At 39.7% G+C, this 26,364-nt stretch overlaps 1 protein-coding gene and 1 long non-coding RNA gene across 2 annotated transcripts in view; both read left to right on the top strand.

The window, feature by feature from the left end:
* Positions 1 to 7,800: 7,800 nt before the first annotated feature.
* Positions 7,801 to 14,861, top strand: LOC117524969. Its single transcript, XR_004564923.1, has 3 exons — positions 7,801 to 7,922; positions 14,173 to 14,179; positions 14,851 to 14,861. It is a non-coding gene; the product is annotated as an uncharacterized LOC117524969 (long non-coding RNA).
* Positions 14,862 to 15,504: 643 nt separating this feature from the next.
* The window catches only part of pth2ra (parathyroid hormone 2 receptor a), a 408,052-nt gene continuing 397,192 nt past the window's right edge, over positions 15,505 to 26,364 (top strand). Inside the window, exon 1 of the mRNA XM_034186779.1 lies at positions 15,505 to 15,740. Coding sequence (XP_034042670.1) covers positions 15,657 to 15,740 — 84 coding nt within the window. The 5' untranslated portion in view covers positions 15,505 to 15,656. The remainder of the gene's footprint in view (positions 15,741 to 26,364) is intronic.

Here is a 26,364-nt window from a genome sequence, read left to right as displayed (position 1 = left end):
ACAAAATCAGAAACCAGATCATCGTTTGCGCTAGTATTTTCGGTGTATAAAGACAGCACATCTTGGTACGACACCCCGGTGGCGCTGATATATATTTAATACATGCAGTGACCTTTATTTTATTTGTAAATATTCACAAAAAGGAAACATGGAAATAGAAATGGGAAAAAATATAAGTATGTACATATGTATGTACGGATATATTTAAATCTCTTTGGTATTAAAGATATGTAGATGTTTTGTTCATGTGGTTTCTGACATGTCTGGAATAAGACAGGCTGAAGCTGGGAAAACTAATTCTCCTGTGAGTAGCGTTTTATTCTTTTAGTGCAACTATTAAAAGGTCCACTATTTCTGTATTATCCGTCATGACTTTGCTATCCATCCACTTTTGTTCATAATATGGGACCACTACACGCGCGGGGCTGGGGATATTTGCGTCTTAAAAGTGTGTGCCTGTGTGTATTTGGGGTGTTTAGCGCAAAAGGTCGCACTTCTTTTGACAAACCGGGCCAGCGTCACAGATCCCGTTTGAAGCAATATTTTTATGAGGTCCTGCTGTGTCCCTCGGTCCGAGGTGTCAGGCTAAATCCGGAGGCTGGTCCAGTTTTCTGTCCCGCCTCCTGCTGCAGTGTTTTTCCTTCATTCCAGCCGCTGACCGCTGACCGGAGCAGACATTCATTCTCTCGGGATGAAGTTTTCTTTTTCTTCAGAGTGCGAAAGTCTTTCACGGCAAGTGAATTAAGTAATCTTTTGATAGAAATGCGGTAAAAACATTTTTTAAATGATGTTTTTTTGTTAGATATAGAGCCCCACGGTGAGAAAAGTTTATTCTGATGGAGCAGAAGAATTCGGCCTGACAAATTAACCCCAGAGGATCATTTAGACGACACGACGCGCCAGGGACAGACTCTCCTTTATGATGTAAGAAAATCAGCTCATAACTTTAAGTGTAAATATTTCATTAATAAGTATGGTCTGTGTTACAGTTTGTGGATATTCTGTTAGGAGTTTATTTAACGCTGTTTAATCAAGTTTTTTCCCCCAGACACAGCAGCAGAGATAGTAAACCCTCTGAAATCTCATTTATATTAAAAATACAGGTTAATAACGCGGAGCTGGTGTGTTATAACCGACGGAGGTCTGTCGAACCGTCAACAGGGCGCCGCGGGGACGGACTCGTGTTACACGGTAAGAAGAAAAAAATCACATCATGACGTTTTTTTAAAGTGTAGGCTAAATATTTAATAAGTCGCATCTTTTCTTTCAGTTTGTGGCGAGACGTGACCGTCGCTCCTGCAAGATGCCCGGAGGTTCGAGGATATTTTGGACTGGTATTAATGAATGTTTTTGAGAGAGAATAATTGCGATGCATAAAAAGTTTATTCTGGTTTAACGAGAAGAAGAAGAATTCAGGCCGACAAATGAAGCCCAGAGGGTTATTAGACGACACGGGGAGCCGGAGAGAGAGAGAGTCGCCTTCATGAGGTAAGAAAAAAGAAAAACAATGATTTAGTAATATGACTAAAGTTTTTAAAGGTCCATAAAATAAGAAAAAACATATTGGCTATATAATGTCAGACGTTTCCCCACTTAGCCAAAAATTTATGCAAACAGTCAGCATCAGCTCGAAAAGTAGAAGTTTTTGTGGAGCTTTTCACAACCAAATAAGCATTTAAAGCGTAAAACCCTCCGCCAGTTAGATTTCTCAATAAATGACCACCGACTGTTTCAATCAAAGATACGGCGTGTGAATTGTAAAAATTACAGCTTCTGTGTGTTTTCAGTGGAACTTCTGCAAAACAACCGCATTTAAATCTTTATCCACGTTAAAAACGACTTGAGATTTGTAATTATACGCTCTGAACAAATGCACAGATTCTACATGACACACTTTCCTCTTGTCACACTGACAGCAGTGTGTCGGCTCCCAGGCTGTTAATGTTTTTGACAGAATTGGTCGGAAATGTGCAATTTTCAAGTGCCTGGTGCAGCTTTTTACAAATCATAAAACAGCGGAGTAACAACAGTGAGTTTTAACATTAGAACTCTTACCCTCCTGATGTTGGTCAACTCGTGTATTTCAGATTCATTTTAATAAATGTTCACCTTTCTGTAGCAGTTGTTAGCTAAACTAGTTTGTTCATAATTACAAGCGGTTTTTAAAAACACGTTGAACAATTTTTACTGCGGATTATTCGCTGTTTAGGGGATTTCTACATGCCTTACACTGTAAAAAATAATAAGTTGACTTTACTAAAAATTAAAATAATCAAAAAATGCAAACTTGCTCCCTTACAAAGTAATTTATGTTGTCTTGAAGCAGATTTGATTACCTTAATTATTGCGAGTGTGCAGTACTCAAATACACTTAAAATCTAGATTACAGTAACTTGTTTATTTTGCTGTACTGAAAAAAATTAAATTACAGTAATGTATTTACTGTGAGCATCCAGCAAGTGACGGCTTAATTCTCAAAATAGTTTTGTTCATTCATCATATTCAGGTCAACTTAATTTTCTTGAAGCTACAGCTTGAAAACTGAGTCTGGTTAACTTAATTTGTTTGTATGTTAGCATGCATTTACAGTGTACAGAGAGAGTGCGGCTCAAACCAAAGTCAAATTCCATGTATTCTGTGGATACTTGGCCATTAAAAGCTGTTCTGATTCAGATTCTGATAAACCAGAAAATGCTGATGAACCCTGTTTTATTTGAAACTTCAAAGTTGTTGCTTCAGTTCTCCGTCATTCAGTTATCTGTGATTTTCAGGGAACACTTGACATAAAATGCTGACGGCTGATTTTCATATTAAAACAATAGATGTCTCCCTTTTGGAAAGTCTCCCAAGAAATCTGATCAGAGAATCTTGATGTCTTCAGGGTGTATTAAAAACTAGCCAGGAGAAAGCTGCTTTCAAGAACAGTTTCAGTTATTTTTTGACCCACTTCAGATGTTTCTTGGTCAGAATGAGGTGGTAAAGCAGGAACTTGCAGCAATACAAGTGAGCAAAGAAAATGTTTAGATTTAGGACTTAACATCCAAGCTGCTGGCATGTGAACGTTACCGTTAAGTGTTGAGATAAGGATTTGATGTTTGAATCCCAAAATGTGTAAAATATAATAAGTTGACTTTACAAAAAAATATGCGAACTTGTTGCCTTAAAAAAGTGGCTTTGAGCAGACTTGAGTTTATTATACGCAGCTGGAGACATAATAATCATCTATCAGCTAATTTACCGCGACAGCCTGATGGTTACCCTTTAATAAACATGGACGTATGCTTTTTTCTTCATGTAAGTGGACCAAATTTGTGTTTAATAACCATGAACATGTGCTTTTTTCTTCAGGTAACTGGAACAAGTACCTTTTTTCTTAACGTATGCTGTGTTTAATAAACATGAACGTATACTTTTTTTCTTCATGTAAGTGGACCAAATACTTTTTTCTTAATGTTTTCCTTCACGTATGCTGTGTTTAATAAACATGAACAATTGCTTTTTTCTCTGTGTGTGACTTTAATGAATGTAATAAAGCACATATTCTAAACCTTATACAGCCTGTGTTCTTTCCTATAATATTGTTGAAAAGGGTAAATTGTTTTTCAAACAAGGTTTTTGTGAAAAACACTTACTGGCACCTTTTGCTCTAAAAATGCCATCTGGCCTGACACCCAGCCACCCTGCCGGGAGTGACGGAGAAGAAACTTTGTTTTTTTCCGGCTTCATCACCTCGGGGGCGGCATCTCCAATCAGCGAGTGTCCAGCAGCCCATGATCGATCGGCTAATATCTTAAAAGAAACTGCATCTGGCGTAACTGAGAAGGGAGGGACTTTGTTTTTCCGTCTTCAAACAAGCCCAGCGAACGACCCCGTCATCAGGAAATTGGAGGTAATTAAACATTCAAGCTTCAACCAAAGATTCAAGCTTCTCTACTATGTTATAAAAGACCATCCGGCGTGACACCCCCGCTCCGCAGGTCACACACACACACACACACACACACACACACATACACACACACGCATGCACGCACACACACACACACACACACAGACACAGTTAGCGTCTGCAACAGGTATTACAGCCGTGGGGTCATGTTTCCGCGAGCAGCTCTATGCGTGGGTATTTGACCGTCTTGCTGCAAAGACTTACAACCGAGAGACGGCTATTTGTTTCCCTTCTTTAATTTACGAATTAAAAAAACAGAAAAGGAAACGCAATAATTTAAGAATTAAGAAATATTAAAGGCGTATTAAAATATTTGTGTTTAATCACTAAATTGAAGAAAACCTCCCATAATTATGCATAAGATACGGTATTTTTTATTCCTTCTTTCATTGAGGCATTAAAAACCATAAAGGAGGCGCTTTAATTTAAGAATTAAAAATATTAAAGGGGTATTAAATAATAGACGCTGATTTATGTTTAATTATTTCAGAATTAGTTAATTCTTTAATACATTAAAAAGATCTAGGTATTTTTAATCGTTCTTTAATTCATGAAATAAAATGACATTAAAATATTAGACCCGGGTGGGAGGGGAGGTAGGGCTTGGAGGCGGTGCTTGGGGGCGGGGTTAGGGGAGGAGCTTGGGGGTGGGGGGTAGGGGAGGAGCTTGGGGGTGGGGATAGGGGAGGAGCCGGGGGCTGGGCTTAGGGGCGGGACATAGTGACGTAATCAATTCTGATTGACTGTGATGTCATAAGGGGCGGGGCGGGGCTAGGGGCGGGGCTTAGGGGCGGGACATAGTGACATAATCGATTCTGATTGGCTGTGATGTCATAAGGGGCGGGGTTTAGTGACGTAGTCGATTCTGATTGGCTGACAGGGCCATAAATCAGTTTTTGACAAAAGGTGGGTTAACTTACTCTCTGCAGTGGACCTTCTTCGGTTCTCCTTAGTGCTGGGCGGTATACCGGTTCATACCGAATGCCGGTGTTTTTTTTTTTTCTATGATATGAATTTTAGAAATACCTCCATACCAGTGAGTGCGTTGTGCAGAGCGGTGGAACGCCATGCCCGCAGGGCATTGTTTGAGTGGGGACAGTTTAGCGGTTGCACCAAACAAGCAGCATGAGTACAGCCTGTGTAGACTGAACGGATGTTTAGCGGTGAGCATAATGGCAAAACAGGGGGAAAGTTCTGAAACTGAACAACCAGAACGAGAAACTGAAACGGAAGAACTTGTACCGAAACGAGGAGCTGTGTCCATTGTTTGGAAGTACTTTGGGTTTAAAAAGTCCGGCGTCGACCAAACTACAATACTATGCAAATGCTGTTGCACTAAAGTTGTAGCAGGAGGAGGAAACACGAGCAATTTACTCCACCACCTCAGCCGCAAACATGTCCTGGAATATCAGGAATGTAAACTACGAGCTTCGTCCTCCTCGTCTGCAGGTAAAGTTACTGCGGGAGAAAAGACGAGTCAGACATCACTAAAAAAACGCGTTTGCCAGGGGGACTGTCTGTGATTAAAAAAAGCAAGCGATGGAACGACATCACAAACGCTATCACCATCCACATAGCCAAAGACATGGTACCGCTTAGTACTGTTGAAAAAGACAGTTTCAGGGAGATGATTAAAACGCTGGATTCCAGATGTGTTACCAAGTCGAAAATACTTCAGTCAAACAGCAATCCCCAACTTGTACCAAAAGCACAGAGCCAAGCTCGAAGCAAACGTGGCTACAGTTCCCTACTTCTCAACGACGACTGATTTATGGTCCAGTCGCAGCATGGAACCATATCTAAGTCTGACTGTTCATTTTATAAGTGACGACTGGGTGTTGCATAGTCATTGTCTTCAAACAAGCTATTTCCCCGATGACCACACCGGCGAGTTACTCGCATCAGGCTTGCAAGACGCACTTGAGTCCTGGGGACATTCTGAGAAAAAAACTCATGGCCATAACAGCGTACAGTGGAGCCAACATCATCAAGGCTGTTGAGCTGAATAAGTGGACAAGACTCCAATGCTTCGGGCACAGACTTCACCTAGCCATTGGTAAGCACCAGTTTTTTATATTAATTGTTGGGGAAATTGTTAGTTCTTTAAAAGTTATATGAGTATTTGGGGGTTATACAATTTATTAATCTGTAATTAATTTTAAATCTGCAATTCTTTAAATATTACTGTGAGCAAACTAACATTCTCTTTGTTGTTTTACAGAGAGAGGTGTGAAAGATGACCACATACAATGCGCTGTTGGAGTCTGCAAACAAACTGTGGCAGCCTTTTCATACTCTTGGAAAAAAGGAGGGACCTTGCCATGGCTCAGGATGAACTGGGTCTACCAAAACACATGCTTACAACTGACACGCCCACCAGGTGGGGATCACGTCAGAGGATTATACAAAGAGTACTTGAACAGGAGAGTGCCATCAGTCAGGTTCTGAAAGCTGACAGAAAATCAAGGCACTTGGTCATCAGTTGGCAAGATATGGATGTCCTGGAAACTGTCAACAAGCTGTGTGGATATTTTTTCCTTTGTTATATGCTATTTTTCTATTCATTTCCTTTAATCTGCAATGGATGCACTTACATTTTATTGCTATTGGGATAAATAACAAAAATAAATCTCTTTCTTTCTCTCTCCTTCTGTCAGGTGTTGAGCCCACTCCAGGACTTCACTGATGCCTTGTCTGGAGAGCAGTACGTCAGCGTGTCCTACGTCAAGCCAGTGCTTCATCTGTTCAACACCAGCATTCTTGCTGAGGAAGACAACAATACTGAACTGACCAAGGATGTGAAGAGAAACATTCTAGCCTACTTGAATGAAAAATACTCAGATCCAGACACAGATGACCTGCTTGATATTGCATCTTTCCTTGATCCACGATTCAGAACTACCTACATAAATCAAGAAAAGGTCGAACGCATCATTTCTAGAGCAGTTGAAGAAATAAAGTCACTAAAGGATCAACAGCAAGACCCTCTCTCAGAGCCCTCTGATGTAGCAGCGGGACCTTCTGGTGCAGCAGCAGGCCCTGTTGCTCCCAGTGAGGAAAAAAGAAAAAAGACCCTGTCCAGCTTTTTCAAAAAGCAGAGCACCAACAGCATGGGCTGCAGTGGAGAAACACTTTCAGAGGAGGAAAGCATCAAGATGGAGCTGAGAGCCTACATGCAGACCACAGCGGTTGACAGTGATGCAGACCGTTTGGAGTGGTGGCGATGCCATCAGGCAAATTTCCCCCATGTTGCAAAACTAGCTTGAAAGTATTTCTTTTTATACTTTCTTTGTACTGTGGGCTTGAGCAATATACTAATGCTAGTTACATACATTAAAAGTTTTAGTTTGCTATTTATTTGTGTAAATGTGTGCACCAGTATACCTCATCTTGGAAGTCCATGAATCCATATAGATGCAAGTTGCCTTAGTGAAATTTAAGTTGTTGAAGAAGTCTTAAATTTAAACTTTGTTTTTATATTTTTAATACTTGAATACCAGGTTGGGCTTAAAGTAAGCTGCACACCTTTTCTGTTTATGTTATTTATTTATTTATGGATGATTCCTTACTGAATGTTCAGGGAATAAAGAAGTTTTACTTCAGTTACTTTGGAGTTACTAAGTTTACTTTGGAGTTACATGAGTCATATAGTTTACATTGTTTTCAAAAGATGTTTAAGTTGGAAAACTTGCATAATAAAAAGGTCTGTATTTTAACTACAACAATCAAGCATTCTGATTCCTCTTCATTAATAATAGTGTGGACATTCATTTTTCTACAATATTCACTCCTCATAACAGTAGAATACGCCATTCCAAACCATTTTATTGCAGTAATTATTCTCTAAATCATTAGAAAATAAGGCAAACACCCAGTTGTGCTTGAAAAGAAAAAATACTGTCAAATACCGTGAAACCGATATAATTTAGAAAAATACCGTGATATACATTTTTGGTCATACCGCCCAGCACTAGTTCTCCTGCCACCTTGTCTAGCACACAAAACATGGACTTGACCTGATCTGTATCGTAGAGTGCGAAGGGTTGCATCTTCCACAGATGAGGCAGAACTTCCTGGACTGCTGCAGTGGGTTGAAGTTGACGGAGTGTGCCATAATATGACATACACCAGTATGACATTGTTATGGATAGACATTCCTGGTACCCTTTTAGTTCTTTCATCCAGCTTGGTTGACCTTCAACACATGAGGGTGTAAGGAAGGCAAACTCATCAAAGCCCTGAGATGGGCATGGCCTTGTATCACCACCCTTTTCAGCTACTGTTGATAGCTGCAGGTTGTCCCACAACAGGATGATCTGGGCAGCCTCACTGTGCTGTGTGGAGGAGATTCCATACTTAGGACACAGCTCCTTCAACCTTTTTTTGAGAAGTTTTTCCAACTGTGTCATGCTAGTAGGTATATTCTCTTCCGTAAAGTAGAAAATAAAATATTTAAGTCAAAAAGTCCACGTTAAAATAAAGAATACAGCATTACGAACTAATCTCCTACAAGTCTACAACTGCTACATCATGGGCTTTATTGTTTATTAGCCACTACAAATTACAATGATACACCACTCCAGTAATCTTGATTTCATACTCTACTCTTAACATCTCTACATTTGACCACATATCTTGGCTTAATATTCAGTGTATTTTATATGCTGAGCACACATCAGAAACAAAAACAACCTTGGTACATACAGTGCCCTCCAAAAGTACTGGAACACTTGCACTTGCACTTGGTATTTCACACATTTTGTTTATGCCATTTCAAATATAAACACTAAAAAAAAAAAAATTCAACATTTATCTTATTTAAACTCAAACTGAAAGCAATTTGAAATGAAATGGCATTGTATTTGAAATGGCATAAACAAATTAAAATGTGTGAAATAAAGTATACCAATACTTTTGGAGGGAACTGTAGATTAGATGAATGTTTACCTTCAGGAGATCTCAAGTGTTTACCCATTACAAACACAATGACAACATCTAGAAACTTACATAATAATGTTCACAAGATTTTTAGGCACAATAGAAAAAAATTTTTCCTTGCGATGTTGATACCATTGCCTGTGTGCAGCGGTTAAATTGCAGCATCATCTGAGCATCTTATGGTAATTATCCATGTTGTCTTCTCACTGTACCACTACCTCTCTGAGATTTTGCGAGATTTAAAACCTCATTAGGGTGAATGTGTTACATCAAAGGCGATTCTGCACCAGAGGCAATTTCTCTAAGACTGCAAGGAAAACTCGGGCTCCCCTAAAATATCAAAAAATTAAATGGTCAAATATGTAGAGTTTGTTAACTTTTCATTGACTACAATTGCATTACAACACATTAATCTGAAAGACAAATTTGTTCAGAATCAGCTACCTATCATATATCGACCGACTCTATTTTGTTAACTTCTCATACATTACTGTAGTGTCAATGCCATAGATTTAAAGAAATTGTTTTTTATAGGGTCTGTGTTCAATGCATTTGGCCATAGAAGCTGAGCATCCGTTCACTTCAATGGGACTGCATGGAACAGTTTTTTTTCATTGCCTCAAAACTTGATGGTCATTGGATAAATGCCAGGATTTTGTCCCGCCCCCCGAATGCTCAGCGTCTCTGGGGATGAATGGAGTTGTGACGGTCCTGGGCGCTGAGCTTCCGGATGATGATTGGAGGATCAGTTGAAAGGCTGAATCCCGTTTTGACTGACAGCTATTTTGAGATATACGTATGTATGAATTGCACATTTTTACATATTTATGCATTTGGTAATTTCTGCCAAAGTGTTTTGTGTGATCTTTAAATCAGTCTGTTTAAAGGCACATCTTAGATATCATATGCTTATACAGTGCTACCAAACTAAAAAAAACAAAAAAACAGAAGACTTGCTTTGTAATAGGGCCGAACATGAGCCAAATAAAGTCAAAATATGTGTAAAATGGATGAAACTGGTGATTTGGATGCCAGGAACACTAACAGAGAAGTAGACATCAGGTACAGTGGGACTGGACGTTGTGTGAAGTTCAGGTGAGTTGCTCTCTGCTTCTGTCTTCAGTAAGTTAGTGCTTAAAGGACATTCACGTTATTTAAAGTCCTGGTTCGCAACACATTAAATATTCATGATTGGAAGTCTATCCATGCACATGCAGTAATTAGTGGTCACTGATGTATTTTATTGCCGAGAATTAGTAACGGCGAAACCAAAGCGTTTTGAACCACTGAATCAATATGAAGCAATGGTTCAATGTTTCAAAGCATATGATACAATTAAATATGGCAAGCTCTGCTGGCTAATCTTTAACATAAGCATTTGCATGGAACAAAAAGGGCAGGAAATCATGAAACAGTAAGGCACTGTTATGTATGTTAAATAATAAAGATTCTGTGTGCATCTTGAAATTTTTGACTATATTTTCATTTAAAGACATTAGTAATATGTTTATGTTATAATGTGATTGTACCATCATAAATTACTGTATGTATATACACACATATTCTATTTCTACCTCATTTCTTATGTCTTGTACTGTTACAAGTATTATTATCATTGCTTATCCTTGCACACGCTGTTTGATGAACATTTTCCTGTACTTGCACCCACCTTGTGTGTTTTCTTAAGAGCTGACGTAATGTGAATTTCTCCTCTGTGAGAGCAATAAAGTTTATCTTATCTTAATGGAGATATAAATTGAGAAATGCTTGTGCAAATAGGGACTGTAATGAAAGTAGTTGTACAAAATGAAGGGGATTTGTTTTTTTTTTTTTTATATAAAAACAAGATCATTTCAGTGTTGTTAGGCTTGAGCCTGTTCCTGTGGTTCTGGTGGAGCTTGTTAATTCCAGGGTGTGAATGTGAGCCCCTTTCATCAAAGATGCAAAGTCTGTATGGTCCCAAACATCTTACATTTGTGTACAGTAACAGATTGTACAGTGGCTTGTGGAACCATGAGTCTTTTCATCATGGGTTATTATATGAAATACAGTAAAAACGAGCTAATTTAACTTGCATGTTGTTTGATAAAATGGAATATGTGCTGTCTGGCGAGCCCAGTGGCTACAGAAGGCCAAGGGGACACTGACATTTCACCTGGCTGCAGCCGACACTGTGTCTAAAATACGTATTTGACATGTCACCATTTTTCTCAGTAAATATATTTCTAAAGGTGCTATTGACATGACGTTTTCAGCAGATATCAGTAACAACTGAAGTATTACACACATTAAAAAACCCAAACAAATAAGTACAGAAATAATGTTGTGTAATAATGTGAAATGACACAGTTAAAAAAGTATTGAACACATGAAGAAAAGGAGGTGCAAAAATGCACTGCCAGCTGAAATCTATCAGTAATTAGAAAGCAATCCTGTCCCTTGTCAGTGCAAGTTAATATCAGCTGGTTCATTCCCAACTGATGGCCTATAAAAAGTTCTCTCACTCCAAAGGTATCACACAAGAAACATCTGATGATGGGTAAAAGTAAAGAGCTCTCTCAAGATCTTTGCAACCTTATTGTTGCAAAGCATCCTGACTGCACTGATTACAGAAGGATTTCTAAACTTCTTTACAATGATGCCAGTGAGCACTGTGGGGCCATAATCCAGAAGTGGAAAGAACATCATTTCATCATAAACTGGCCACAACCAGGTGCTCCTCACAAGATTTCTGACAGAGGAATTAAAAGAACTATCAAAAGAGTTGTCCGAGAGCCAAGGACCTGAACAATTGTTTTCAAACAAACAAACAAACAAAAAAAGTAATGCACTGAACCATCATGGCTTGTATGCATGCTCACCACACAATACTCCATTGCTGAAGAAAAAGCATGTTCAATCTCATTTAAAGTTTGCCACACAATATTTAGACAAGCTTGTGAAATACTGGGTGCTATAGTCTGGTTAGATGAGTTCAAAATTGAACTCTTTGGATGCCATAATACACACCATAAATGACACTGAGCCAAAACTCAGCCAAAAAGCATCAACAGTAAAGTTTGGCGGTGGGAACATCATGGTGTGGGGCTGTTTTTCAGCAGACAACACTGGCAATCTTCATATAACTGCAGGAAGGATGAACGGAAAAATGTACTGGGATATTCTTGATAAAAATCAGCTGCCATCTACCAAGATGATGAAGTTGATACGAGGGTGAACATTTCAGCAAGATAATGAGCCCAAACACACAGCCAAGGAAACTTTGAATTGGTTTTAGAGAATGAAAATAAAGCAATGGCCCAGCCAAACACCTGACTTGAATCCAATAGAAAATCTGTAAAAAGAACTAATGATCAGAGTTAATAGAAGAGGTCCACAGAACCTTCAAGATTTGAACACTGTTTGTGTGGAAGAACAGGCGAAAATCACACCTGAGCAATGCATGTGACTAATTTCTCCATACAGGAGGTGTCTTGAAGCTGTCATTACCAACAAAGGCTTTTGTACGATGTAGTAAATAAATTACAGTAAGCGTGTTCAATACTTTTCCCCTGTGTCATTCCATTTGATTACACATAACTTAATTTCTCTATTTATTTGTTTTAGTTTCTTTGCATGTGTGGATTACTTAAGTTGTTACCAACATCTGGTGAACATTTGATGCAGGTAGGACCTTTAGAAATATATTTACTGACAAAAATGGTGATGTGTTCAATGCTTATTTTACCACCTTGTCAGTGATTTCTTTTGAATGATGGGGATGGACCAGTTGTCTGCCTTGGTGGTTCGCATCCAGTACCCAAGATGGTTCTATGGTATGCTGGATATGGCAACAACTGGCACTAGCATATGCTCCCAGACCTGACCAACAGTCAGGTAAAACTAAGTTTGAAAGTTTTTAGTGAAGGTATATGTAACATTATATCAGCAGCTATGCTTTAATATCATAGAACAGAATAGAATAGAATAATACATTTATTTAAAAAGCATTACTTTATAAAGCATTTCAAAAGAATAAAAGTCAACAAAGTATTGAACACAGCTCCGGAATGACACTGAACATACAACCCTACATCCCCAAATAAAGCAAAACCACAAAAAAATGAAAATATACAGTCCATAAAAACAATTAAAATAAGGTAAAACCCATAAAACTAATGAGAGGCAATGGAAAAATAATTACTTTTACGACTAGTCTTAAAAGAGTCAGTAGAAGTTGGCTTTCTAAAACGAATATGCAGACTGTTCTATAAAGTCAGAGCACTGCAGGGAGCCTGCTGACTTCTTTTTAACCCTTTGGACACAGAAACAGCCCAAAATCCAGCTCAGCAAATTCATTTGGTGCGTAACAATTAGTGTCTAAAACATCTATGATTCAGTGCACTTTGCAAACCTGCAACGTATCATAAACATACAGTAGTGTTCTGAATAATAGTAGTGCTATGTGACTAAAAAGATTAATCCAGGTTTTGAGTATATTTCTTATTGTTACATGGGAAACAAGGTACCAGTAGATTCAGTAGATTCTCACAAATCCAACAAGACCAAGCATTCATGATATGCACACTCTTAAGGCTATGAAATTGGGCTATTAGTAAAAAAAAAAAAGTAGAAAAGGGTGTGTTCACAATAATAGTAGCATCTGCTGTTGACGCTACAAACTCAAAACTATTATGTTCAAACTGCTTTTTTTTTTTAGCAATCCTGTGAATCACTAAACTAGTATTTAGTTGTATAACCACAGTCTTTCATGATTTCTTCACATCTGCGAGGCATTCATTTTGTTGATTTGGAACCGAGATTTTGCTCGTTTACTAGTGTGCTTGGGGTCATTGTCTTGTTGAAACACCCATTTCAAGGGTATGTCCTCTTCAGCATAAGGCAACATGACCTCTTCAAGTATTCTGACATATCCAAACTGATCCATGATACCTGGTATGCGATATATAGTCAGAACACCATAGTAGGAGAAACATGCCCATATCATGATGCTTGCACCACCATGCTTCACTGTCTTCACTGTGAACTGTGGCTTGAATTCAGAGTTTGGGGGTCGTCTCACAAACTGTCTGCAGCCCTTGGACCCAAAAAGAACAATTTTACTCTCATCAGTCCACAAAATATTCTTCCATTTCTCTTTAGGCCAGTTGATGTGTTCTTTGGCAAATTGTAACCTCTTCTGCAGGGACTTTGCGGGGGATTCTTGCAAATAAATTAGCTTCACACAGGCGTCTTCTGTCACAGCACTTACAGGTAACTCCAGACTGTCTTTGATCATCCTGGAGCTGATCAGTGGGTGAGCCTTTGCCATTGTGGTTATTCTTCTATCCATTTTGATGGTTGTTTTCCGTTTTCTTCCATGCATCTGTTTATTTTTTGTCCATTTTAAAGCATTGGAGATCATTGTAGATGAACAGCCTATAATTTTTTGCACCTGCATATAAGTTTTCCCCTCTCCAACTTTTTAATCAAACTACGCTGTTCTTCTGAACAATGTCTTGAACGTCCCATTTTCCTCAGGCTTTCAAAGAGAAAAGCATGTTCAACAGGTGCTGGCTTCATCCTTAAATAGCGGACACCTGATTTACACCTGTTTGTTCCACAAAATTGACGAACTCAGTGACTGAATGCCAAACTACTATTATTGTGAACACCCCCTTTTCAACTTTTTTTTACTAATAGCCCAATTTCATAGCCTTAAGAGTGTGCATATCATGAATGCTTGGTCTTGTTGGATTCGTGAGAATCTACTGGTACCTTGTTTCCCATGTAACAATAAGAAATATACTCAAAACCTGGATTAATCTTTTTAGTCACATAGCACTACTATTATTCTGAACACTACTGTACATACTTTATATATATGTAACCTTTGCAGTTGCAGAGACGCAGCTTGCCTGGTTCATGTTGTGTTTGTGTTCGAAGGACAAAGGATGAGGCTTTTTTAGATTTGCCAATAAAAGAAAAGGTGGCCGTTTTTAATAACCAAACCTGCAGGTGCAACCATTACACACGCTCCGCTCACTTCTTCTACTGCTCACCCTCCTAACACAGTATGCAGTAGCAGCGCCCTCATGTGGGACCACATGTAATTACAACTGATCATCACAGCCCTTACCAAAAAGTAGTATATGCAAGTATGTTTCAAGTATACTTCTAGTTTACTTTTTATATACTTATCAGTACTATTTTTTGGTAAGGGAGTTCATGCTTCATCTTCTTATTTCTTATTTTATTGTGCTCTCTACGAGTGTCTGAAATGCGTCTAACGGGCACTTTCATACGATTATGTAACAAAATAAAACAATTGCATTTCCAGGTATATGCGTTCTGCAGAGGTGAGGAGAAGCTTGCGGTGAAGAGGAGCCACCGGAAGAAAATTCCCACAGAGCTGCAGAGGATCTGGTCCGTGTGTGGCGGAGGCGCGTCCTCCGCGTGACGGCAGCGCCCACCGACTGATGAGCGACGAGATGGAAAGTGAGGCGGCCGCGTAATTACGCACAGCTGTCCATCCTGCGGCAGAAGGTGCGCGTAAAAGGCTGCGGGGGTTCTCCACGAAACATTTTTCACCTGTTAACGCTTCATTTTGTTCCACTTCACAATCTGCCTGAGATCTTTTTTTTTCCTGACTGGTAAATCTGGATGCTTTGACTTCATCATTTTGCGCTTCAAATGCGACGTTAAATCATGCGAGCGACGACAAAGATGTTTTGTCTCGGTCATGACTCAGTATAATTAAGCTGACAGACTTCAGACACTCCTGTCAGGGATGGAGACAGACGGGACGACGAACTGGCTCATGAGGAAAATACTTTTCAACTTTTTTCTGTGCTGCGCTCCGGTTGGCGCACAGGTAGGTCTGCCTGCGCGTGTGTGTGCTGGAAAAGACTTGCTGCGGTGATAGTCTTTATTTTGTCCCGATTTAAGAACAAAGACACACATTATGCAACATTAGCTCACAATCACTTATGTATACTTATATACATATATATATACTTTATTGCAGACCCCAACGTCCAAATAGACATGCCATCACATACAATACATAAACATATAGTGTAAAAAAGGTGTTATCACCTAATATATATATATATATATATATATATATATATATATACTTTATTGCAGACCCCAACGTCCAAATAGACATGCCATCACATACAATACATAAACATATAGTGTAAAAAAGGTGTTATCACCTAATATATGTGTGTGTGCACTGTGCAAATTCAACAAAAGGCATCTAATAAATAAGAGCTGTAAAAGATGCCATTTAAAATAAAAGTGCATACACATTCTATAAAAGGCACAAATACCAGTATTTCCACATATGGGATTGGTATCTGGCAGAGCTGCACCTTGGATTGGTCAACTGCATGATGACATTATTCTGGGACCCCTGCAGAGAGGTGTGTAAGACATGTAGTCTTACACACCTCTCTGCAGCTTCTCTCCCCCTGCCATCCCCTCATTACCCCATCCCCGTAGAGACGATGCCTGCTCCCAGACCACCAATAACCAGCAAAAATCTATTTAAGCATAAAAATTCAAAAAGAAAAAATAATATAGCACCTTCAACTGCACCACAGACTAAAACAGTTAAATGTGGTCTATTAAACATTAGGTCTCTCTCTTCTAAGTCCCTGTTGGTAAATGATATAATAATTGATCAACATATTGATTTATTCTGCCTTACAGAAACCTGGTTACAGCAGGATGAATATGTTAGTTTAAATTAGTCAACACCCCCGAGTCACACTAACTGTCAGAATGCTCGTAGCACGGGCTGGGGCGGAGGATTAGCAGCAATCTTCCATTCCAGCTTATTAATTAATCAAAAACCCAGACAGAGCTTTAATTCATTTGAAAGCTTGACTCTTAGTCTTGTCCATCCAAATTGGAAGTCCCAAAAACCAGTTTTATTTGTTATTATCTATCGTCCACCTGGTCATTACTGTGAGTTTCTCTGTGAATTTTCAGACCTTTTGTCTGACTTAGTGCTTAGCTCAGATAAGATAATTATAGTGGGCGATTTTAACATCCACACAGATGCTGAGAATGACAGCCTCAACACTGCATTTAATCTATTATTAGACTCTATTGGCTTTGCTCAAAAAGTAAATGAGTACACCCACCACTTTAATCATATCTTAGATCTTGTTCTGACTTATGGTATGGAAATAGAAGACTTAACAGTATTCCCTGAAAACTCCCTTCTGTCTGATCATTTCTTAATAACATTTACATTTACTCTGATGGACTACCCAGCAGTGGGGAATAAGTTTCATTACACTAGAAGTCTTTCAGAAAGCGCTGTAACTAGGTTTAAGGATATGATTCCTTCTTTATGTTCTCTAATGCCATATACCAACACAGTGCAGAGTAGCTACCTAAACTCTGTAAGTGAGATAGAGTATCTCGTCAATAGTTTTACATCCTCATTGAAGACAACTTTGGATGCTGTAGCTCCTCTAAAAAAGAGAGCTTTAAATCAGAAGTGCCTGACTCCGTGGTATAACTCACAAACTCGTAGCTTAAAGCAGATAACCCGTAAGTTGGAGAGGAAATGGCGTCTCACTAATTTAGAAGATCTTCACTTAGCCTGGAAAAAGAGTCTGTTGCTCTATAAAAAAAGCCCTCTGTAAAGCTAGGACATCTTTCTACTCATCACTAATTGAAGAAAACAAGAACAACCCCAGGTTTCTTTTCAGCACTGTAGCCAGGCTGACAAAGAGTCAGAGCTCTATTGAGCTGAGTATTCCATTAACTTTAACTAGTAATGACTTCATGACTTTCTTTGCTAACAAAATTTTAACTATTAGAGAAAAAATTACTCATAACCATCCCAAAGACGTATCGTTATCTTTGGCTGCTTTCAGTGATGCCGGTATTTGGTTAGACTCTTTCTCTCCGATTGTTCTCTCTGAGTTATTTTCATTAGTTACTTCATCCAAACCATCAACATGTTTATTAGACCCCATTCCTACCAGGCTGCTCAAGGAAGCCCTACCATTATTTAATGCTTCGATCTTAAATATGATCAATCTATCTTTGTTAGTTGGCTATGTACCACAGGCTTTTAAGGTGGCAGTAATTAAACCATTACTTAAAAAGCCATCATTTGACCCAGCTATCTTAGCTAATTATAGGCCAATCTCCAACCTTCCTTTTCTCTCAAAAATTCTTGAAAGGGTAGTTGTAAAACAGCTAACTGATCATCTGCAGAGGAATGGTCTATTTGAAGAGTTTCAGTCAGGTTTTAGAATTCATCCTAGTACAGAAACAGCATTAGTGAAGGTTACAAATGATCTTCTTATGGCCTCGGACAGTGGACTCATCTCTGTGCTTGTTCTGTTAGACCTCAGTGCTGCTTTTGATACTGTTGACCATAAAATTTTATTACAGAGATTAGAGCATGCCATAGGTATTAAAGGCACTGCGCTGCGGTGGTTTGAATCATATTTGTCTAATAGATTACAATTTGTTCATGTAAATGGGGAATCTTCTTCACAGACTAAAGTTAATTATGGAGTTCCACAAGGTTCTGTGCTAGGACCAATTTTATTCACTTTATACATGCTTCCCTTAGGTAGTATTATTAGACGGTATTGCTTAAATTTTCATTGTTACGCAGATGATACCCAGCTTTATCTATCCATGAAGCCAGAGGACACACACCAATTAGCTAAACTGCAGGATTGTCTTACAGACATAAAGACATGGATGACCTCTAATTTCCTGCTTTTAAACTCAGATAAAACTGAAGTTATTGTACTTGGCCCCACAAATCTTAGAAACATGGTGTCTAACCAGATCCTTACTCTGGATGGCATTACCCTGACCTCTAGTAATACTGTGAGAAATCTTGGAGTCATTTTTGATCAGGATATGTCATTCAAAGCGCATATTAAACAAATATGTAGGACTGCTTTTTTGCATTTACGCAATATCTCTAAAATCAGAAAGGTCTTGTCTCAGAGTGATGCTGAAAAACTAATTCATGCATTTATTTCCTCTAGGCTGGACTATTGTAATTCATTATTATCAGGTTGTCCTAAAAATTCCCTAAAAAGCCTTCAGTTAATTCAAAATGCTGCAGCTAGAGTACTGACGGGGACTAGAAGGAGAGAGCATATCTCACCCATATTGGCCTCTCTTCATTGGCTTCCTGTTAATTCTAGAATAGAATTTAAAATTCTTCTTCTTACTTATAAGGTTTTGAATAATCAGGTCCCATCTTATCTTAGGGACCTCATAGTACCATATCACCCCAATAGAGCGCTTCGCTCTCAGACTGCAGGCTTACTTGTAGTTCCTAGGGTTTGTAAGAGTAGAATGGGAGGCAGAGCCTTCAGCTTTCAGGCTCCTCTCCTGTGGAACCAGCTCCCAATTCAGATCAGGGAGACAGACACCCTCTCTACTTTTAAGATTAGGCTTAAAACTTTCCTTTTTGCTAAAGCTTATAGTTAGGGCTGGATCAGGTGACCCTGAACCATCCCTTAGTTATGCTGCTATAGACGTAGACTGCTGGGGGGTTCCCATGATGCACTGTTTCTTTCTCTTTTTGCTCTGTATGCACCACTCTGCATTTAATCATTAGTGATCGATCTCTGCTCCCCTCCACAGCATGTCTTTTTCCTGGTTCTCTCCCTCAGCCCCAACCAGTCCCAGCAGAAGACTGCCCCTCCCTGAGCCTGGTTCTGCTGGAGGTTTCTTCCTGTTAAAAGGGAGTTTTTCCTTCCCACTGTAGCCAAGTGCTTGCTCACAGGGGGTCGTTTTGACCGTTGGGGTTTTACATAATTATTGTATGGCCTTGCCTTACAATATAAAGCGCCTTGGGGCAACTGTTTGTTGTGATTTGGCGCTATATAAAAAAATTGATTGATTGATTGATTGTTGTGCTCTCTCTCTCTCACTGTCTCTCTCTCTTTGTTGTGCTCTCTCTCTCTCTCCCTGTCGCGCTCTCCCTCACCCTCTCTGTTGTGCTCTCTCTCTCTCTCTCTCTCTCTCTCTCTCTCTCTCTCTCTCTCTCCCTCTGTCGCAATCTCCCTCACTCTCTCTCTTTGTTGCTCTCTCTCTCTCTCACTCTTTCTCTTTGTTTGATTGATTGATTGATTGATTGTATTATTATTGTATTATATTGAACATTATGCCAGAGAAGTGAGGTTTCAAAATACTTTTTGGCATACCCGTTCCAATCTGTTTGTATTTCTTCATTATTGACATAAATAAAGCCCAAGATATATTCATTGACTTGGAAATGTTCATACATCCATCCCCTGAATTGTCTGAAGAAAACTGGCAATAAAACCGATTTACAGGTATTATACCAAAGTGGTCCATTACTTATGCAACCCATCATCTTGGCTTTTTTATTTTAAATTAATTTATATCAAGTTATAGAGATTTTCTTTCAGGTTGAGTTTAAGGAAGATCATTTTAGATTTTTTTTTTTCAGCACAAATACAGCTTAGACACTACACTTAAAAAAAAAAAAAAAAAACGACTGGCCACTTGAATTTTCAGTAGGCAACCAGGTAGGGGTCAATTAAAGAATCGCAAAGGGGTCAAAATTTAAAAATGCTCCAATCAAATTGAAAACTACATAATGTTACTTGTCTGATTATAATGATTCCAAAAAGGTATAGTTTGGGCTATCTATGCCTGAATGTTATGGAGTTTTGTGGTTAAAAACCGCAGGAATGGTGACAAAGGTGAATTTCAGTTTGTACAGGATCCAAAAGTAACGAGTTGCTCTAATTTTGGTAAAAAGTTATGCAAATTATTGGACGAGTTAATAGGATTAATAAATGGAATAGTTTTGTCAGTGTTGAGTGCTTGGTCTCCAAAGTAAAGGTCAAACAAGGTCAATGTCCATCGGATTCTATGGCATGTGACATATGAGGTCTGTTAGAAAAGTATCGGACCTTTATTTTTTTTCAAAAGCCTGATGGATTTGAATCACGTGTGTTTGCATGAGCAAACCTTGAACCTTCGTGCGCATGCGTGAACTTTTTCACGCCTGTCAATTGCATCATTTTCTGGTAAGCATTCTTTGTGTGAGGTGTGTGTTGTGCGCTCGGCGTTTTTTCATTCCTTGGAAAAAGACAGAATGACTGGAGCAGCGCCGCATCAAATTTTGCCTGAAACTGGGAGACAGCCAGGTGGAAACCATTCAGATGATTCAGACGGCTTTCGGTGACTTTTCAGTCGTGTGACTATCCGAGAAATTGTGGAAGAGGTGGGCATGTCACAGCATGTCCTGTGAGACTTCAACACAAAGCTGGTTTTGCTCCACCGTCGGCAGCTTTGTGCCGAAGCCATCAGCATGATTTTCACCGCCACTCTTTTCATGGCCAAGTCTTCTGTCACAGTGGAATGTACAGAAAAAGTGCTGATGTCCACCTCTTCCGCAATTTCTCGGACAGTCACACGACAGTCCCACATCACCACAGCGTTCACTTTGGAAATGATCTGGTCATTTCAGCATGTTGATGGCCGACCGGAGCGCGGCTCGCTCTCCACCGTTGCGTGGACGTCTTTAAACCGGTTGTACTGCTCCTTAATCTGTGTGATGCCCATAGGATTGTCACCGAAAGCTGTCTGAATAATCCGAATGTTTTCCACCTGGCTGTCGCCCAGTTTCTGGCAAAATTTGAAGTCGTTCTGTCTTTTTCCTTGGAAATGTTCATGTTTCCATCCCCTGACTTGTCTGAAGAAAACTGGCAATAAAACTGATTATTATTTACAGGTTTTATGATGTTTTAGAGATTTGCTTTCAGTTTGAGTTTGAGGAAGATAATTTTAGATTTTTTGTTTTTGTTTTTTGTATTTCTTTTATTTAAAATGGCATAAACAAATTAAAATATGTGAAATTCCAAGTGTTCCATACTTTTGGAGGGCACAGTATCCTAACCTTATGAAGTGCAAAATGAGTGTGGTATTATTACTGTTTTGTTTAAGAATGTTTAATTTTCACTGTTGCTGCACTTTGTGTCAAATCATAGTCATGTTGTATATCATACTGATATGACAATACTGAGATACGATAATTTGGCCATATTGTACAGCCAGACTGTCAACTAGCTGATAACTTTGAATATTAATTTACATCTACATTTTTAAAAAATGCTTAAGCCCCTTTCACATTGGCATATTCGTAGAGCTGCGAATTGTGGCGTTGTGTTTCATTTAAATACGCCCAAAATGTGCGCGTACTCGTGTTCCTTTCATACTTGCAGCTGCGTGTTCGCTTTTTAATGTGTGCACACAGTCGCGTGTACCTTGCCACTATTTAAAACCAGTTCACTCCTGCCGGCTGTACAGAACACATCACTGCACTTGGAAAACGGCGGACTGTATCATGAGGTTTTTACAGTTGTAGCCAAAGCAGCTATTTTCTGCCTCTGTGGAAGTGCGCTCTGTTCTCTACTGCACCGTGTGGTGCAGAGTGATAGCTCTTTTCAGGTTTGATCAGACCTGATCGATCAGGGCGTCTGATGAGCGCACCGACATGCAGCGACGAGGCTTTTATTTTAAAGAGTCACAGCACTTTTCAGGTTTGATCAGACACACACACACACACACACACACACACACACACACACACACACACACACACACACACACACACACACACACACACACACACACACAGAGCGCAACAAAGAGAGAGTGAGGGATAGTGCGGCAGAGGGAGAGAGAGATAGATAGAGAGAGAGAGAGAGAGAGAGAGAGAGCACAACAAAGAGAGAGTGAGAGAGAGAGCACAAGAAACAGAGAGTGAGGGAGATCACGACAGAGGGAGAGAGAGAGAGACAGAGAGAGAGAGAGAGCACAACAAAGAGAGTGAGGGAGAGCGCGACAGGGAGAGAGAGAGCACAACAAAGAGAGAGAGTGAGGGAGAGCGCGACAGAGGGAGAGAGAGAGAGAGAGAGAGAGCACAACAAAGAGAGAGAGTGAGGGAGATCGCGACAGAGGGAGCGAGAGAGAGAGAGCACAACAAAGAGAGAGAGTGAGAGAGAGAGAGCAACAAAGAGAGAGAGTGAGGGAGATTGCGACAGAGGGAGAGAGAGAGAGAGAGCAACAAAGAGAGAGAGTGAGGGAGATCTCGACAGAGGGAGAGAGAGAGAGAGAGAGAGAGAGCATAAAAAGAGAGAGAGTGAGGGAGAGTGCGACAGAGGGAGCGAGAGAGAGAGAGCACAACAAAGAGAGAGAGTGAGAGAGAGAGAGCAACAAAGAGAGAGAGTGAGGGAGATCGTGACAGAGGGAGAGAGAGAGAGAGAGAGAGCATAAAAAGAGAGAGTGAGGGAGAGTGCGACAGAGGGAGCGAGAGAGAGAGAGCACAACATAGAGAGAGAGTGAGCGAGTGAGGGACCTGCTGTTTCTGGATTTCTGACTTGAGATTCGATTCCCTGTTCTGAGCATACAGGTGCTGTGGGCTGTGTGATCATGTTCTCCAGCTGGATGCAGCACTCAGTATTTGGTTGTGTACAGAAGCGCAGTATTGCACAGACTTGCATGCAGTAACGCTGTGCTGTGCAGACCTGCTTAAAACTGTGTCCAGCGCTCTACGCCGAAGAAAATTAAACATGTTTAATTTCTTCCATCCTATGCGTGTAGCCCTGAACATACTGCTGCGCAGGAAGAAAAAAACGACATAGAGCTGCTAAAAGTGGGCGTAGAGCTGCTCATCTCAGTGTCGACGACACGTTGCAATGAGCAGCTCTACGAATACACCAATGTGAAAGGGGCTTTAAAGTGGCAGTGGCTAAGAGGGCTGCAATTGGGGGCTCAGCTGAAAGGCAAAAAAAAAGAAAAATGCTTAAAAAGGTGGGGGGTATGGGAGCAGAGGCCCCCCAGAAGCTGAAAGGCAAAATAAGGAAAATGCTTAAAAAGGCGGAGGGCCTGGGGGGTGGGGGGGAGCCTCTCCTGAAGCTGAAAAGGTTTTCGTCATGCTAATGCACCCAATAACGATTTTACCCACTTTAATGCATTTTATCAATATCTTGTTTTTTATATTGCTGTCAAATGTCACTGTACAGATGTTATAAATGTTTACATGGGGTATTTAGGGGTTATTTATTGCACTGGTTGCTCTTTTTAACTACGCATGTGGATGCTCCAGACATAATTTCTTTGTTCTTTGTGGCAATGACAATAAATGCTTGAATCTTACTGAAAAAGTCTGAAGGACCTAAAGGACATAGTTAGATGGCGAGGAACTTCCAGGCATGTGAGAGGCAAATTAAGTAAAATGCATAAAAGGTGTGTGTGTGTGTGTGTGGGGGGGGGGGGGGTCTATGGGGGGCGGAGCTCTCCTCGAAGCTGAAAGGTTTTAGCCATGCTAATGCTCTTCTGAAGCATTTACTAAAAAAAACGTCCGAAGGACCTAAATGACATGGTGAGATGCTGAAGACCTTTGCTTGTTCATGTCCATGACATATACATATTACGAGTGAAGCTCGCTCATGGTATAGGGAGTCCCAAACAGGAAGTGCCAAATTTTGAGTTCACAGTGAAATTTCAAATGTCAAACACTTGGGATGGCAAATGACCGCTCATGGAATCTCATGGGAACTCAGTGGCAAGTTCACACTGAAACAGGAAATGCCAAATTTTGAGTCCACAGTGAAACAGGGAATGTCAAATGTTGGACACTTCTTGGCATGGGTGTAGCTGTGTTGCACTGGACTTCCCTGAAATCTAATTGGACACCCCAGGTGCCACCCGGGTGATTAACATGTCATGGCACCGCATGTCTGGTTGAAAAGAGCCATTTTGAAATTGGTGACACCTATTGACTGCTTGGTTTATCCTGTACAGTTGTTGGTGCGGTGTTCCACAAAAAAGTTCTAATCCACCTTAACTGAAGAAAAATGTTTGTGCCAGTTTTGAATTTGAACACACTGTCTGAACCACAGACTCCTACTTGTACTGGTGAGTAAACAGAAGTTTTCTAATGCCTAAAATTATCTTCATTTAACTCAAATTGATAGCAAATCTCTAAAAATATAAAATGTAGCTTCCTGATGGAGTGGTGTAGAGGAGGTTTTTCTTAAAAAGAAGACCTGAAAGTTCTACTAATTTGGCCATATTTTGCAGCTCCTACTGTGAAGTAGCTGAAAAGTTAGAATTTGAATTTACATCAACATAAACAAAATGCTTAAAATGGCAGAGGGTTAAGAGGGCTGTAGTTGTTCCTCAGAAGCATTTACTGAAAAAAAGGTTGAAGGACCTAAATTACATGGTGAGGAGGACTCTTTTCCAGGCATGTAAGATGCAAATAAAGGAAATGCTTAAAATGCAATTAAAAGGGCAGTAGTTGGGGGTCTGAAGAGCAAAGCTCCCAAAAGCAGAAGAGTTTTGCCATGATTATGCTCCCAGCATATTTACTGAAAATAAAGTGTGACGTACCTAAATGAGGACCTTTCCAGGCATGTGAGAATGCAAATAAAGAAAATGGTTAAAGTGGCAGGGAGTTAAGAGGACCATAGTTGGGGGGTCTGGGTGGCGATGCCCCCCAGAAGTTGAAGATTTTTAGCCATGCTCTCCAAAAATAAAGACCTAATTGACATAGTGAGATGCTGAAGAGCTTCACTCGGTCCTCAACGGATTTCAATGAAATTTTTACCAGGGGTGTATCTTGGCATAACGTAGAAGTCATTAAATTTTGGTAATGATCCGGAATACGATCCGGATCCAGTAATTTTTTTTAATGATTCTTTATCATTGCAGGATAGGGCCAATTTCAACATTCATTGAAATTGAAATTGAAATTTCCAACTTCATGAAGATGGGTCACAAAGGCTGAACAAAAATTAAGTTACGACACAAGAATAATTTAGCATTTGTTTCTCCTCATTGAATAAACTTGTTATTAGAAAATGAAAAAAAAACTTGTGTAGTTCATGCAGTTTCTCTTATAAATACATTTGCTGAAGATCTAAGGGTTTAAACAACCCTCTGGGGCAGACGCCGTTGTATGCGGCGGCTGAAACCAAGCTTTACTAAATTATAAATAACTTTTTAATGATATGCGATAGAAGCTTACTTTTTTTTGCTGAAAAGTTAATGCCATGGACCTTCGAGCCACCGTCCACCATCTTTGTACTCCTCATAGAAGCTGTGTGATGAGGTGCGCAATGTACATGATTTTCCAAAATCCAATCGTAGGGCAGATTTACCTCACGTGACACACCAAAGATTGTTTTTAGGAGTGATGTGTTACTAGTTTATTATAGTTTGCTCTGTGTTTTGAATAAATGTGTGTGGAAAATTATTTTCCGCTTTACTTTTTCCTTTCTTGTTTCTGATTGTAAACCTTTATTACACTTATAAAACACAACTATAGCATATATATTTTGAAAGTACATGTCCTGAAAAAAGAGACATAAAACTTGATTGTGGGATGCAGGGAGAGCTGTTAACAGCAATAATAAAACATTTATGCCAGGCGAGTGAACTGTCCAAAAATG

This window comes from Thalassophryne amazonica, chromosome 14 (genome assembly GCF_902500255.1).
Source record: "Thalassophryne amazonica chromosome 14, fThaAma1.1, whole genome shotgun sequence".
NCBI classification, from domain to species: domain Eukaryota; kingdom Metazoa; phylum Chordata; class Actinopteri; order Batrachoidiformes; family Batrachoididae; genus Thalassophryne; species Thalassophryne amazonica.
The sequence above is the reverse complement of the archived record's forward strand: the minus strand, read 5'-3'. Positions and strand labels throughout refer to the sequence as shown.